The sequence below is a fragment of the Notothenia coriiceps genome, unplaced genomic scaffold (assembly GCF_000735185.1).
Source record: "Notothenia coriiceps isolate Sejong01 unplaced genomic scaffold, NC01 NC01_scaffold00032391, whole genome shotgun sequence".
Taxonomy (NCBI): Eukaryota; Metazoa; Chordata; class Actinopteri; order Perciformes; family Nototheniidae; genus Notothenia; species Notothenia coriiceps.
Genome location: NW_011365092.1, coordinates 415,084 through 429,842, shown reverse-complemented (window position 1 = coordinate 429,842; position 14,759 = coordinate 415,084). Strand labels below are relative to the sequence as shown.

Genomic DNA, 14,759 nt, shown 5'->3' with positions numbered 1-14,759 from the left:
TGTGTGTGTGTGTGTGTGTGTGAAAAGAAAAAGTGTTTGAATGCGTACATTAACAGGTTTATGATATCACTGCCCCGTCTAAGACACGATCTGACTTTAATTACATTTGACTCGAGTGTTTGGTCAAAGTAAAGTGTGCTTAAAATAATACTTCTGCATACAGTATGTGACGCGGACTGTACGTAATGTTACTTTGATCCGGTTACTTATGTTGTGGCAGATATTTAAGTAAGCTTTCTTAACGCTAATGTTATAATAGTCAGATTGCTCTGAAGATGGGAGGTGATATTCTATTAATGTTCACGTTCACTCGATGATTTTTGACGGCCGTCTTTCCTGCAACGGCAGTTTTTCTGTATTTCCTTTCTCCTGTAATATAACTTGATAGCTTTAAACTCTGCACACTGAGCTCTGATTGGTCCGCAGGTGGTGCTTTCACTGAGTTGATCTCTTATCTGGAACCTAACCTGCTCCGGACCAGGCTAGCCGCTCAGCATAAGTTACCATGGAGATCTAGCCCGCTACGAAGTGAAACAGCGTCGTAGGACCGGAAACCCAGAGTTTTTCCCTGAAGTTACCTCGCCAAGCAAAAATCCAGCTTCGTAGTACAGGGCAGGCCTCAGGTGATTAGTATTTCCTTTATGTTATGATCACTTCAAACTTTACTGTTGGAATTAAAAGGCAGAAAAAAAGAATAAAAAAGGTAAATGTATTTATTGGCCTGTTGATGTTCAATGTCCATAAAGACAGTATAACATTACCGATGAGGTGTATCGACTCTTTATGTGTGCGATGGAAGGTAAAACTCACTGTTCCAGCAGCTGGTCGTATCTGGACTGAGCGTCTCTCTCAGCAACAACAGCTCTGTCCTTCTCCAGCACCGCATTGTCTCTGGCCTCACGCAGGTTTCTGGTTAAATGCACAAACACAGGATGCAGCAAAAAGGAAATGGCATGTTCTGTTAATGTAGTTCATAATAAAGGAATTCTTCATCTTTTTGAAGTTGTGTTTCCTTTGTTGTGATGCTGCCGGGAGGTATCTTGCTGATAGCTCTTCCTCATGTTAAACATGTGCATATGCATTCATTACTTTAGTTACTGCTGTATTGTATACTAGATTAAGAGTTGCTGTCAAGTAAATGTCAAGAGTAGAAATGTGTACATTTACTAAGAGATTATTGTTTACCATTCCCAAATTAACAAAAACATCACAAGGAGAGAGAAGCAGCTGGTATTAGATCCAGGATAGATGTCTTTCAATTTTTTTACAAATGCTGGAGTTTTAAGAATTCATTTGAATAAAAGTTAATAAAAAAGAAAAGAAAATGAGAAGTCTTATCTGTAAATCGACTAGGAAAATAATGATTGATATGGCATGAGAGCAAAATGAGAAACTACCCTGATATTTAGTCATAGCTTTTACCAACATCCATACAAACATTTTGATTAGGAGGGTTATGTAAAATAAAAGACTGGTACCTGTTCTCCCTCTCATACATCTCCCTGGAGGTTCTCTGCAGGTTGTCTATCTCCTGACTGGTTTTCAGTCGGATGTTCTCCAACTCCTCTCTCAACTTGGTCTCGTACTCTGACTTATAGTGGTCTCTGTGGTTGAAAGATACAAATAAAACAAAAATGACTAGATCATAATGTCTCTGTAAAACGAAACCATCAGTGTCAGTGTTTGGCACAGGTCTCCCACATTATAAAGAGTATTGTCTGCTGAAGACCAGTGTAAAACAGCAGAGACTAACCTGGATGCTACATATTTTTCATAGGCGTCTTCCCTCGCCTTCTTAGTGTCTTCTAATTGTACCTAGATCACAAAATCATGAAGTGAGAGCATGTCAGAAGAATATGAGTGGTATTGATTGCCTGTCCTAATAGATGAGTCTCTCATCAGCTGCCCTGACCTGCAGCCTCTCCAGGCGGTCCTCTTCATGTGCACAGCGCACACTGAGCTCCATGTTCTGCCTGTGCAGGTAATCCTTATCCTTCTGCAGGAGACTCACTGACTGCTGCAATGTCGCCACCTGGAGGGGAAGAGAAATACAAACTATTATAGAAAACAATAAAGCCAAAAATAATAATGTGTGTGTGTGTGTGTGTGTGTGTGTGTGTGTGTGTGTGTGTGTGTGTGTGTGTGTGTGTGTGTGTGTGTGAAGCACCTCTTTGCTGAGTGTGTTCCTTTCTCTGGTCACTGCAGTGTGAGTCAGGTCTAGTGTCTCAAATTTTCTCTTGAAATCTTTCAGTTCTGCCTCAAAGTTGTCCCGCTCACTATAAACAGTTACAGGTGAACATACATTTCAACTTGCAAATATATATCAATCATTTCAATAGAGGGGGAAAGTAGACAAGATATAAAGGGTTCTGGAGTTTTGTTGTGATGAAAGAAAAAAACTTCACAAAATAACTCCATGTACTGAATTAGACAAAATCCAATATATAGTGAGCTTATAATACCAAACACACAACCTTCCATAACTTTCCCAGAAACTGACACACACACCGTTTGATGGCAGGGTAGTTTTCTCGCCGATAGTCTCCTTCTTGAATCTGCTGCTTGGTGTCGGCCAGTTCCAGCGTCAGTCTCTGGCTCCTCAACTCCAGCTCAGTTCGTAGCCGCCGCTCCTCCTCGTAGCTCTGTTGACACACACAGTCACAGAACAGAACATTTTCAATTATTAGATTTGGCATTTATTTTATTAGACACAATAGGCAAAAGGCAGGATTTCACCTTCTGGACACCCTGACAGGAATTAAACTATCAAGAAAATGTCAAATTTGCTTTAAAATGTACAGTATCATACAATCCCTGACAATTCTTTCATGCAGTGAAAACCACATCCTTATTTACCTGCTGGATGGACCCAAGTCAAAAAACAAACTGTGATACAGAAGGAAAGAACCTATTCAGGAATAATGTTTAAATACTCATTCAAACGATGATGAATTAGTATGAAAATGCTCTGATGATTGCGATGATCAGGTTATTTATCTGCCTTTAGCATGCTGCACTATTATATTTTCATTGGGACAGATATGCGACTGCTGACTAGATTGAATGCATGGCTTTTTTGGGGGGGTAAGTCACAGAACTTTCAGTTTTTTCAATGCAGGCTGTAAAAATAACTATTTTGAGAATGTTGTAACTGACATGTGTTTTATGTGGCGTTGATGTTTTCCACATTTAGGTTGAAGGTTACTGAACCTCTTGACACATTCTTTGTTTCTATGCTTTCTAAATATGTGACAGGAGGAGTGAGTGTTTGTTTGAGATGTGAGGGATATTGTACGTTTAAACAAAGAAAAAAAAAGGAATTCAGCTGGACTTGTGTGCTCACAAACACTGGAGAAGGTTACATAAAAGCTTGTTGAAATGATGCACAATCAGTTGTGTTTATTTGAACTGTTGAATCGATTTTACCAGAGATGAATAGGAATAAACAAAATACTGATAATACATGATTAATACAATAATGAATAAGTGAAATACAATTATGGTTATTCAAAACATGTGAACTCACACAGAGAAAGATGGAATGCAACATACAGATGTAGAGTTTAAGGGAGTGTATGTGTGCCGTACCTCCATCAAAGCCCTCATCTGGGTTCTGTGTGTGTCCAGGTCTTCAGTTAAAGTTCCTCTCTTCACACTGAGCTCAGACAGCTGGGCCCGCAGAGGAGTCACCACCTCGTAGAAACGCATCTGAAACACACGCGCAGAGAAAAGGTCACCATGTCAGCTTGTCTTCTATATTGTCTCCCTGGTTCTACAAGTTGGTGTAGAGATTCAGGAAAGCCCCCCATACTTACAGCCACGTATTCCTGTATGGAGAGTTTGTCGTCAGGGAGGTCACGGAGTTCCTGGTACCTGTCCTGGGGGAGGTCCAGATCCCTGAGAGACCTCCGCAGCTCTCCAGACTTCTCACACAGCTGCCGGTTAGTTTCCTCCAGCTGCTGCTGCCTGAGCAGGATGGCCTCCATCTCTTGTTTACGCAGACTCTGCTGCTTCCTGGTGAGGACAAGATTTGTTAGCAACGTTTATACTTACCATAAATGATGGGAAAGATAACACAGGCAGTTCTCCTTATTAAAAACATTTTTCCTATTTTAAATACATACATCTATTCCAGTTTTAATATTCTCTACATCATTTTAAGTGGCATAGAAGCATGGCACCTGCTTTCAAACGTTATTTGTTCTATAAATGAGGTCATTGATAACCATTCACTTACAAGCACATACATTTCAGGCTTGGCTTTAACACTGTGAGTTAGATTTTTACTTGGTATTCAGTAAGATGTGTGATGTGGTTAAACATGATGACTGCAAAAACACCAAGACTCTATGGCGGTAGAAGATATGTTAACTGAGTGACAGTGGGCCAATATGAATTGCTAAAACCATGTCAAAATGTCTGTTCTTAAACAGACGACTCAACAATTACAAGGGTTTTCCTAAATTTCTCTGAACTTCATCACTTTTTCTCACCTGTTCTCCTCTTGATTGATTTTCAGCTGGCTGTCAAGTCTCAGGGCAAACATTTGTTTCTGATGCATAGCATCATTCAGCCTCTCTTCCAGCTCCTCAACCTCACATGGGAAAAAACACATGGAAACAATCATGGGACTATTATTGCAACAAAGATAGCTTTGGAAATGGAAGTGACTGCATGTTTTTGTCTTTGTCAGGTGGGCAAAATGTAACTCTAACTTGTACTTCTAATAATATGAGAATAATGTGATAAAGCAAGAAGAAATTATTCAACTCTTTTTTATGTTCTGTCCGTCTGTAAGTAGCAGCCTAACTACATTTGCAAGATGGATTTAGAAGAGTAAAAATACAAAATGTTCTTTTGGTAGAGATAAACACAAAACAGAATAAAATGCAACACAATCAACATTTAAGCAAATATGTGCATATTCAATGTATAAAATAGACAGAAGAGTATCTTAGTGTACACAGTATAAAATATTCAGAATCAATTAAAATACTCTAATATCTGATATGTAGAAGAGTTGTTCGTAGAGATAACAGACTCACTACGTGAGTAGAGTACTTGAGTAAATGTACTGTTTACAAAATGTTACAATTTACCTCTATATATAAACGGAACAACCTGGGGATGAATTAAACCAAACACCGTTCCTCTCTCCTACCTTGGACATATGGTCGGCCTTCATGTTGTCTATGATGAGGTTTTTCTGAGAAAGCTCTATCTTCAGCAGCTGGACGGAGTGCAGCAGCTCCTTCCTCTCGATCAGCTGGCGGGTCACCTTCTGCGATCCGTCTCGCTGCTCGTCGGAGGAGGAGAGGTCCTCGGTGGTGGGCACCGTGGTCTCCAGGCTGATGTCCTCCGACTCCAGGTCCAGGGAGCTAGAGATGTTGGCTGCTGTTGGCCTCACCTGTTGCTTCTTGGGAGGCATTTTGTCCTGTTTTGGTTCTTTGTTTTCCTCTCTAACGACGCCCCGTAGCAGTGATAGTTAGTTTGTAGCTACCGACAACAACACCGACACTGCCCCACTCTATCTAGCATATATCGTGGAAAAAAAGTCAACCAATGTACTCATATTGAGAGAATGAGATATATATACCCGCAATAAAGCTTTTAAGTGACATCCCGGAGCTGCCAAGACCATACGGTGGTGGGTTGTTTTTATTTTCAAGTGTCCCGCTCCGAGTCGCCTGCTAACCGCCAACGTCTCGGGCTCGAGCTCGACTACGCTGGTGTAGGTAACGTTGACTACAGCGCCTACTATGGTTATAAACCTGCATTACATTCAACGCCCACATGTCTGCCATTCATTACATTGCAACGGGAATGCAGTACCTCCTCCTAAACACGGGGGGCGCTAATTAATTAGCTTATTTTTCTAAACCCACCCCCTCGAACTTCTTTAGCTTTGTTTTCATTGACCAAGCGTTGTGGGCAACCAAAACTAACCACATACTTTTCATTTGTTTCAAATAAAAGCAAAGGATAGCGCTGTATCGTAATATATTAATTGTAAGTTATTTGTTGAGATTGTTAAAACATAAATATTAACTTATTTTAACTAACGACCTGAAATCTGGCTTTACGTGTTTATCAAAACTCTGTGAAAGTTTTGTGGGCCCACTGAATAAGTTTACCCATGGTTTACACATGGACAGCTAACTACTAGCTTCTCGTCAATTTCGTAGGAAAAAAATTGGGGTTTTATGTTTGTGAAGCCTTCATTGTTATCATGTTGAAATCTAAAACCTTCGTAAAGAAGACCCGGTCGGGTGGGGTGATGAAAATAGTGCGTGAACATTATCTGAGAGATGATATTTGGTGCGGAAGCGAAGTTTGCACTGAATGCAAACAGGAGTCCACAGCGCTGCAGAGAGACCCGTGTATGGAGAGCAACCTGTGCTCTTATCCACATTATGTGATACCTGACACTAATGTGGTGCTGCATCAGGTAAGAAAAAGACGTCACACTTAACCTGGATATCTATTTTATTTGTGAAAATTGTGTAATAAACTGAAGAAAAAATGTGTCATCACCAAGAAGTCTAACATGATGTTTTCCAGACATATTGACTTGACATGTACTTTTACATACAGATTTGTATCCCTAGTTTATGCCTCGTGTATTTTGATAATGCACAATTTATTATTTCATCTTTGGTTTTTGTATTTTTAATATCTTTCATTGCACTCAGCTAGTTTATATGACAATCCTTGTGTGTCTTTATACAACTATAATATCAGTATTGTTGAACTATTGCAGTCGAAGGATTACATAAATGTGGGCTCTGGTTGACTCAGGTAAAGAAAACATGATCAAGCGTCCCCTTTCAGTGTTAAAATATAGGATTTGCCTTAACATTTTTACCTATCAGACTGCCTGAGTCCACCACTAAATTTAGGGTGATAGTGATTCCTTGATTCTATGCCATTATAACTTCTCCTTTTGTATTCACACCTGATTCTCAACACTTCTGATTCTCTTTACCCTAATGTTTATCATTTCTGTGTCCTGCAGATCGACGTGTTGGAAGACCAAGTTATTCGTAATGTCATAATCCTTCAGACAGTGCTGGCCGAGGTACGCCACCGCAGTGCACCAATCTATAAACGCCTGAAGGACATTGTACATGAGAAAGAGAAACACTTCTACACCTTTACCAATGAACACCACAGGTAGAAAAACACCTCTGACCTTTTTACTGCTTCTGAACATCTCAATTGCATTACAGTAATATGTAAAAAGTAAAAGCATGTCAAAGTAATCAGTGACAAAGTACATCGGCCCGTTGAACGGGAGTTTCTTCTTCTTCTAATAAATATCTTCCTGTTAGACCTCCCTCCTGATGTACATTTTCTTGTGAAAGGCATGAAATAATGATTTACCTGTTAATTTTTTCAGAGAGACATTCATTGAACGTGAACCAGGGGAAAGTGCCAATGACCGCAACGACCGTGCAATCCGTGTGGCGGCAAAATGGTACAGCGAGCACCTGAAGAAGTTCGAGTCGGACACTGACCCACTCAAGGTTGTCCTCCTCACCAATGATCAAGGGAACAAGCAGAAGGCAGAGGAGAGCGGCTTGCTGGTGTACAAATGTAAGTAGTCTTTTTTCAGAAAAGATAACACAGCAGAAATGTGTTAAATGAGACATTCCAATTTGACGGATTCTCCCTAATTTCAAATTCAAAGCTTTACGTATGAAGCACAGATCTCCAATTTGTTGAATAAAATATTCCTCAGGCCTTCCCAATATTTTCTGTTGGATACTAGCATGCTTTTAAACAGCACTTTGTAACAACAATGTGTTCACTTCCCTTCCAGGTGAAGAGTACATCAAGAGTCTTATCGGGAACCCTGAGCTGGTGGATCGTCTGGCTTTGTCCAATGATGACAAGGTAAACTTTTCTACAAAAAACGAATTTGTTTCATTTTTAAATAGTTGTTATATTATTTCTGTATGTATAACTTGTATCGGTATCAACTTTTTACACTCCTAACTTTTCATGGTGTTTTTAACCTTCCATTGATCTCTTTTTATTTGCTCCCTCAGAATGACATCACTAGCAGTAAGGTGTTATTCCCAGAGCACCTCCCTCTGTCCAGGATCCAAGCAGGACTTAAGAATGGCACTTTCCTCCAGGGCACCTTTAGGGCCAGCAGGGACAACTACCTGGAGGCCACTGTCTTTGTCCAGGGAGAGGGGGAAGAAAGCACAGAGGTGTGTGTGTACATGTTTCTGTGAATGTAAAGTCTGAACAATCATCCAAAATCTGGAAATATATGAATTTGTCAAACTTAGTGAAGTTAATGTAAATGAATGCTTTCCATTTTGTCTGGCTGCAGGTTCTCATCCAGGGTCTTCAGAACCTCAACAGATCCGTGTACCAGGATGTTGTTGCCGTGCAGCTGTTGCCACGGGATCAGTGGGTGGCGCCCTCCTCAGTTGTGCTGCAGGATGAAGGCGCAGCAAAGGACGATAATGAGGAGGAGGGTGAAGAAGAAAAAGAGGTGAATATGTGTTTACTGAACGATTAGTTAGCAGCTAGTGCAGAACGCAGCTGCACGTCTTCTCACTGGCCATAAAAAGCGTCACCACATCACCCCAATTCTGCCTCATTGCACTGGCTTCCAATTCGGTTCCGAATTGATTTTAAACTTATTTTATTTATTTTTAAAGCCCTAAATGGGCTGGCTCCAGTTTATATAGCAGAACTCCTCCATCGCTACACCCCAGCCAGAGCTTTAAGGTCTGCTGACCAGCTGCTGATGATAGTGCCCAAGACCAGGCTCAAAACCCGAGGGCACCGAGCCTTCGCAGCAGCTGGCCCCAGGCTCTGGAACACTCTGCCCCTCCATGTGAGGTCGGCCCAGACCCTAGGGGTTTTTAAATCTACACTAAAGACTCACTTCTTCTCTCTGGCCTTCTAGTCAGAGCGGAGCACGACTCCTGACATTTCCCTGTGTTTGATTTTTATATTTGCTGGTGTAAATTATTGTCTTCTGTTTGCTTTTGCATGCACAGCACTTTGGCTCGACCAAATATCGTTTTAAAAATGTGCTATATAAATAAAACATGACTGATTTGATTAGTTATTAGACTTAAACTTTCTGATGGTGTTATTGTCAAAACAAATCAGCAGGGTGTACACCGGTATGATTGGACAGTATGTGCGTGCTGTACTATACAAATGAGGCTTGCTGTTGAACCCCAATTTTACATTTGTAGCTTCATTATCTTAATAATGTCCCGTTATCCTGTGTGTCTGAGCAGTTGAGGGTATCGGCAGCTGAAGCAGCCAGGAAGCCCACAGGAAGAGTGGTGGGGATCATCAAAAGGAACTGGAGGCCATTCTGTGGCATGCTCAACGCCTCGATCATTAAAGAGGTAAGTTAAGACTGTTCTATATAGTTTATTATTTGTTTGGTTTGAACATTCTTCCTGAGAAGTGGTAGCCCTTTTTACAATGATTACATCTCTATTCACTTTACAAGCTGTTAAGCACCACTTTGTCTCATCATTGATCATCTGTTTTCTTTTCCTTACAGTCCACCAGACATCTTTTCACCCCCGCAGATCGCCGTATCCCGCGCATTCGCATTGAAACACGTCAGGCAGACGCACTGGCAGGCCAGAGGATCATGGTGGCCATCGATGGCTGGCCCAAACACTCCAGATATCCAAATGTGAGTTTGAATATCTTTCATCTGGTCAAATCTTTGAAACCTTATATCCTTGATTTATTTTATCTCCACTTATCAACGTTTCACAGGAAATGTAATTGTTCATTTTTTCTACTTATATAGCCACACTTTAGGATTGCAGGTTTTTTTTCATTTAAGAAAACATCAAGTCTGTCCATGGAGAGAACTCAGTTTTTTCTTCTTTGTTAGGGTCACTTTGTGCGCACTCTGGGTAGTGCCGGGGATAAGGAGACGGAGCAGCAGGTGCTGCTGCTGGAGCACGACGTCCCCCACCAGGCCTTCTCTCAGGCTGTGCTCAGTTTCCTTCCCACGATGCCGTGGGAGATCACACCAGAGGTAATGACAGCATTGCGTGGGATACACTGAGCATTATTCTAGTTGCCGTTTATTGTTTAGGGATGCACACATTTATGAGCACACAATATGACATGCCGTAAAGATTAGGCATATGTAGCACGAACCCCTGACAAAGCAAGTGGACAAACTAAAATGTCTGCTATGTGTTATTTTTCTTTTGATGATTGTCTCATCATCCATCATCATCAGCATCATCCAAGTTTATTTGCAAAGAATGTTTTTCCAGCTTATTTTGGACATGTTACATAAAATAAATAGTCTGTTTTACATTTGGAAAAACATTGCATATGTTTGCATCTGCCAGTTGGCCATCACAATAACAGTAGGTATAACATTATGTCAATCACACAAGAGGAATGACTTGATGGTTCCTGCAAATAGTTAGAAAATATACTAGATATCGTTATCTGCATTCAGTCAAAATGTGGTGGAAACTTAAGGAATTTGGGAAATCAGTAAAAATCCAACATGTTGCATTCCTGTCAATTATCAGTGGGTCTATCACAGTATAATTTTAAGGCACAAACATGTTGATAGGTATGTATATGTGTTTATAATAGTGTTGATGTTTGTGGAACAGGTGATGGTGAACAGAGAGGACCTGAGGAGTCTGACAGTGTGCAGCGTGGATCCTCCTGGATGTACAGACATAGATGACGCCCTGCACTGTAGAGCACTGGACAATGGAAACCTTGAGGTACACATACTGGACACAAACATTATAAAGTTAAAAACATGTTTTTTTTTAAGTTCATATGAACCTAAAGTATTTAATTTCTTTGCTGTAGGTGGGTGTCCACATTGCTGATGTCAGTCACTTCATCAGACCTGGCAACGCTATGGACAAAGAAGCTGCAAACCGTGGCACCACTGTGTACCTGTGTGGCAAAGTAAGAACAAACAAAACACAAACAAAACCCCTCCAGTTTGGAGGGGGAAAATCAGTTATTTGGGATCATTTACTAAAATGTATATTGGTTGGAACAGAAACAGCAATCACAGTATAAAGACCTCAAGGCGGTATAAAAATATGCAGTTGGAAACTTTTTTTAAACTAAAATGGCTTTAACTTTGTGTCCACCAGAGGATAGACATGGTTCCTGAACTGCTCAGCTCTAATCTTTGTTCTCTACGCTCCAATGTGGAAAGGTGAGGACTAGAGATTTATACACACACTCACGCAATAACCAATATCATCAAGGCTCCTACTTACCAAAATATTTCAGTGAATCAATAAATAGATCATAGTTTGTTTGAACGCAATTGAAATGTTTGTCTGACTTTTTTTCCAGGCTGGCTTTCTCTTGTATCTGGGAGATTAACCATAAGGCTGAAATTCTAAAGACCCGGTTCACAAAAAGTGTCATTAAGTCTAAGGTATAGTACTAAAACACTATATACTACTACCACCTGTTTTCAATATTTACTTTTAAGACACAAAACCACAGGCTCAAGATGATTGTCGTTTACTTATGTTTTCCTATTTTACAGGCATCTTTGACTTACGCTGAAGCCCAAATGAGGATTGATGACACGACACAGACTGACGATATCACCAAGAACCTGCGCGGCCTCAACAAACTGGCCAAAATCCTCAAGAAACACAGGATATCGAAAGGGTGAGGACTGGAAGTTGGGAGAATTAGAGCATAATAAATAGATTTACAAAATGTAGATTTGGTAAACTCTAATGCAATGGGCAGCAAAGGCTATTGATGGTGTGAGTTTTTATTTAACCTGAAGTGTGTTTTATGTTGCATTCGATATCCTTCAGGGCGTTGACACTGTCTTCTTTAGAGGTCCGATTCCACATCGACAGCGAAACCCACGACCCCATCGACCTCCAGACCAAAGAACTCATGTAGGTTACCCCAAAAAAGAGCACGCCATTATCAAAGCAAATATTTGTAGTTTGTGTTTTGGGACGAATGCAAATAAACCCATCTTTTGTTTTTAGGGAGACAAACTCTATGGTGGAGGAGTTCATGTTGCTGGCGAATATTTCAGTTGCTCAGAAGATCTTTGACGAGTTTCCAGACTGTGCCATGCTGAGGAAACATCCAGCACCGCCTCCATCTAACTACGACATCTTGCTCAAGGCTGCAAAGTCCAAGGTGAGTGGAGATAGAATCACATGCAGAAAGGTTGCTCTGTTTTTAGGTTTTATTCTTGAGGTAATCGAATCCCTTTTGGTTGTAATAAATGGAGTGACATTTAAACCTGGTACCAGACACTGGAATCGCTGCCATAGATTATTTCAGTGACTCAAACTAATTGGGTGAAAATGGCATTTCAGTAGGAACTTTATTTTGTGCTTGTTGCAAATAATACATTAAAAAGTGTGTTAAGATGTCTACACCAGACGTCCCGTTAACCGAATATTTTCCATCTAACGTATTTTTTTTAACAATGACGGAAAAATCTGAAAACAGTCCATCATTTTTGTCGGATTAGAACAAACTCAGAACAGCGCCAAATTTCCCCCGCAGCGAGGCTACGGTGTTATGCCGTGTTATGCATGCCCGCCAAAAAGGAAATGATATCGGTTCCAAACCGTACTTTGCCGTACAAATCATTGACATGTCCCTCCCGCGAGGTGCATGCATAACACGGCATAACACCGGCGCTAATAGTTCACCACCCCTGTGTGTGTGTGCCCCATTGACAGTTCAAGAGCGTGCTCCCTCCCCCCTCGTCAGCTCGTTGTTACAGACCCGACGGGTAATAATGGATTATGACGGAAATGTTACGATCCTGTCTGTCACGAAAAATTCTAACGCAACCTCTGGTCAACACTCTGTTTCCTTCTCTCCCCAGGCTGTGGAGATTCACACAGACTCAGCGAAGGCTCTCGCTGACTCCCTTGACGTGGCCAGAGTGGACGGCTTCCCGTACTTTAACACGCTTCTGCGCATCTTGGCCACCCGCTGCATGATGCAGGCCGTCTATTTCTGTTCTGGCATGGACAGCGATTTCCACCACTACGGCCTCGCTTCTCCCATTTATACACACTTCACATCACCTATTAGGAGGTATGGAAACAGATATTTTTCACCTCTTGAACAAACTTGTGGGGTCTGGCCAATTTTTAACAAAGAAATGCTCAAATAGGAAATAACCACAGCACATTTAAACCTTCCTTTCCTCCCCCTCAATTGTCTGTATCTGCTCTCCTGCACAGGTACGCTGATATTATCGTTCACCGCCTGCTTGCAGTGGCCATAGCAGCGGACAAAACCTACCCAGATTTGATGGACAAACAGAAGCAGTCAGCCCTCTCCAACAACCTCAACTACAGACACAAAATGTCTCAGTATGCACAGAGAGCTTCTGTGGCCTTCCACACACAGGTAAACACAAATGGAGCCCACACACTGTTTGGAATTCATATAATAAAAAACCCACCGAACCATCATGATTAAGACTAGGCCATTTACATCCCCATGAACATTTGAATTAAAATAAGAGTCAAACAGATCCTATACCATGCTAAATAATCCACTGCTTTAATGCAAACAATCTCTTTCCAGTTGTTCTTCAAGAGCCGAGGCATACTGAACGAAGAGGGATTTGTTCTGTTTGTGAGGAAGAACGCCATCATCGTACTCATCCCAAAGTTTGGCCTGGAGGGAACTGTGTTCTTTGACTCCAAAAACAAAACAGCCCCTAAAGTTGTGTTTGATGAAGAGGTTAGTTATTTATTTTGTTATACCTGGTTAAATCACTGATACATTCTAACAATCAGAAGCTGTACATAATATCTCTTCTGTATGTGTGTTCAGGGCCCCTCTCTGACAGTGGAACAGCACACCTTTCACATTTTTGATAGAGTGATGGTCACCATCAGCCTGGACGCCTCCAATATCCAGCACCAGAAGATCCGCATGTCTCTCATTGAACCTGTGGTAAGGACTGAGTACAATTTCACTATCAAAAAAGCAGGAGCACACGATTAAGGCGATCATTTGTATATCTTCAACTTTAGCCCAAACCTCTTTTTTTTACCAGCAGTATTAAGGGTTTATTTACAAATGTTAACAATGTCTTAATAAGAAAACGACTAATTTTGTGAATTATTTGTCTTTTTTTTTAGATCCCTGGTGTGAGTGTTTCAGCTCCAGAGGTTCAACCACTGGCCAAGAAACCCAGACTGGATCGCTGATGCAGAAAGAAGAAGTGTCACCAACTGGCCCTCTAGATCAAGAGGAAACGTGTATAAAAGTAGCAGTTTGGACTGTTTGATGAGTAGACACAATTAACGGTTTTATTTTTTGGCAAGTGCGTCCATTTTAATAAATCTCAAACCTTACATATTTCACTCTATTTTTTATATGATGTGAAACAACTGTTCGTGGAAGGGCACTGCAAGTCAAATGCAATGTAACTTGTCAACATTATAGTGAGTTATTATATCATTGTGTTTTAAACTGAAATATTGTTCTAAAAGAGCTTTACAACACTGACAAAATCAAGTTATTGCAGCCTTGAAGCATTCTTTATCAATGTGACAGATTTTACATTTTAGTCTTACCCTATCAAAATGAATATAAAACTTATATTCTCCACTTCTCATTTCTTTTTTTTCTCCACTTTTTAAAGTCTAACAAATTTGGATCTAGAACTTTTAGATCAGTTAAAATGCATTTTCTAATTATTGTTGGTAGTATAGAATTGTATGTCTTTTTTAGACGATCTCTTT

At 40.7% G+C, this 14,759-nt stretch overlaps 2 protein-coding genes across 2 annotated transcripts in view; one reads left to right on the top strand and one right to left on the bottom strand.

The window, feature by feature from the left end:
• Positions 1–5,714, bottom strand: part of pibf1 (progesterone immunomodulatory binding factor 1) — a 17,789-nt gene extending 12,075 nt beyond the window's left edge. Inside the window, exons 1-10 of the mRNA XM_010788971.1 lie at positions 5,162–5,714; positions 4,494–4,594; positions 3,816–4,014; positions 3,589–3,708; positions 2,509–2,642; positions 2,168–2,276; positions 1,913–2,032; positions 1,754–1,815; positions 1,479–1,604; positions 811–909 (exon numbers count right to left, since the gene is read on the bottom strand). Of these exons, the coding sequence (XP_010787273.1) occupies positions 811–909; positions 1,479–1,604; positions 1,754–1,815; positions 1,913–2,032; positions 2,168–2,276; positions 2,509–2,642; positions 3,589–3,708; positions 3,816–4,014; positions 4,494–4,594; positions 5,162–5,428 (1,337 nt within the window). The 5' untranslated portion in view covers positions 5,429–5,714. The remainder of the gene's footprint in view (positions 1–810; positions 910–1,478; positions 1,605–1,753; positions 1,816–1,912; positions 2,033–2,167; positions 2,277–2,508; positions 2,643–3,588; positions 3,709–3,815; positions 4,015–4,493; positions 4,595–5,161) is intronic.
• Positions 5,715–6,060: 346 nt separating this feature from the next.
• dis3 (DIS3 exosome endoribonuclease and 3'-5' exoribonuclease) lies at positions 6,061–14,625 on the top strand. Its single transcript, XM_010788970.1, has 21 exons — positions 6,061–6,448; positions 7,016–7,173; positions 7,400–7,596; positions 7,823–7,896; positions 8,052–8,219; positions 8,345–8,509; positions 9,273–9,386; positions 9,548–9,685; positions 9,893–10,039; positions 10,641–10,757; positions 10,849–10,950; positions 11,145–11,209; positions 11,353–11,437; positions 11,552–11,679; positions 11,835–11,921; positions 12,018–12,174; positions 12,878–13,092; positions 13,242–13,410; positions 13,591–13,749; positions 13,843–13,965; positions 14,154–14,625. Exons 1-21 carry the CDS (start codon positions 6,230–6,232, stop codon positions 14,220–14,222), a joined length of 2,856 nt encoding a protein of 951 aa, XP_010787272.1. The 5' UTR covers positions 6,061–6,229; the 3' UTR covers positions 14,223–14,625.
• The last annotated feature ends 134 nt before the right edge of the window (positions 14,626–14,759 follow it).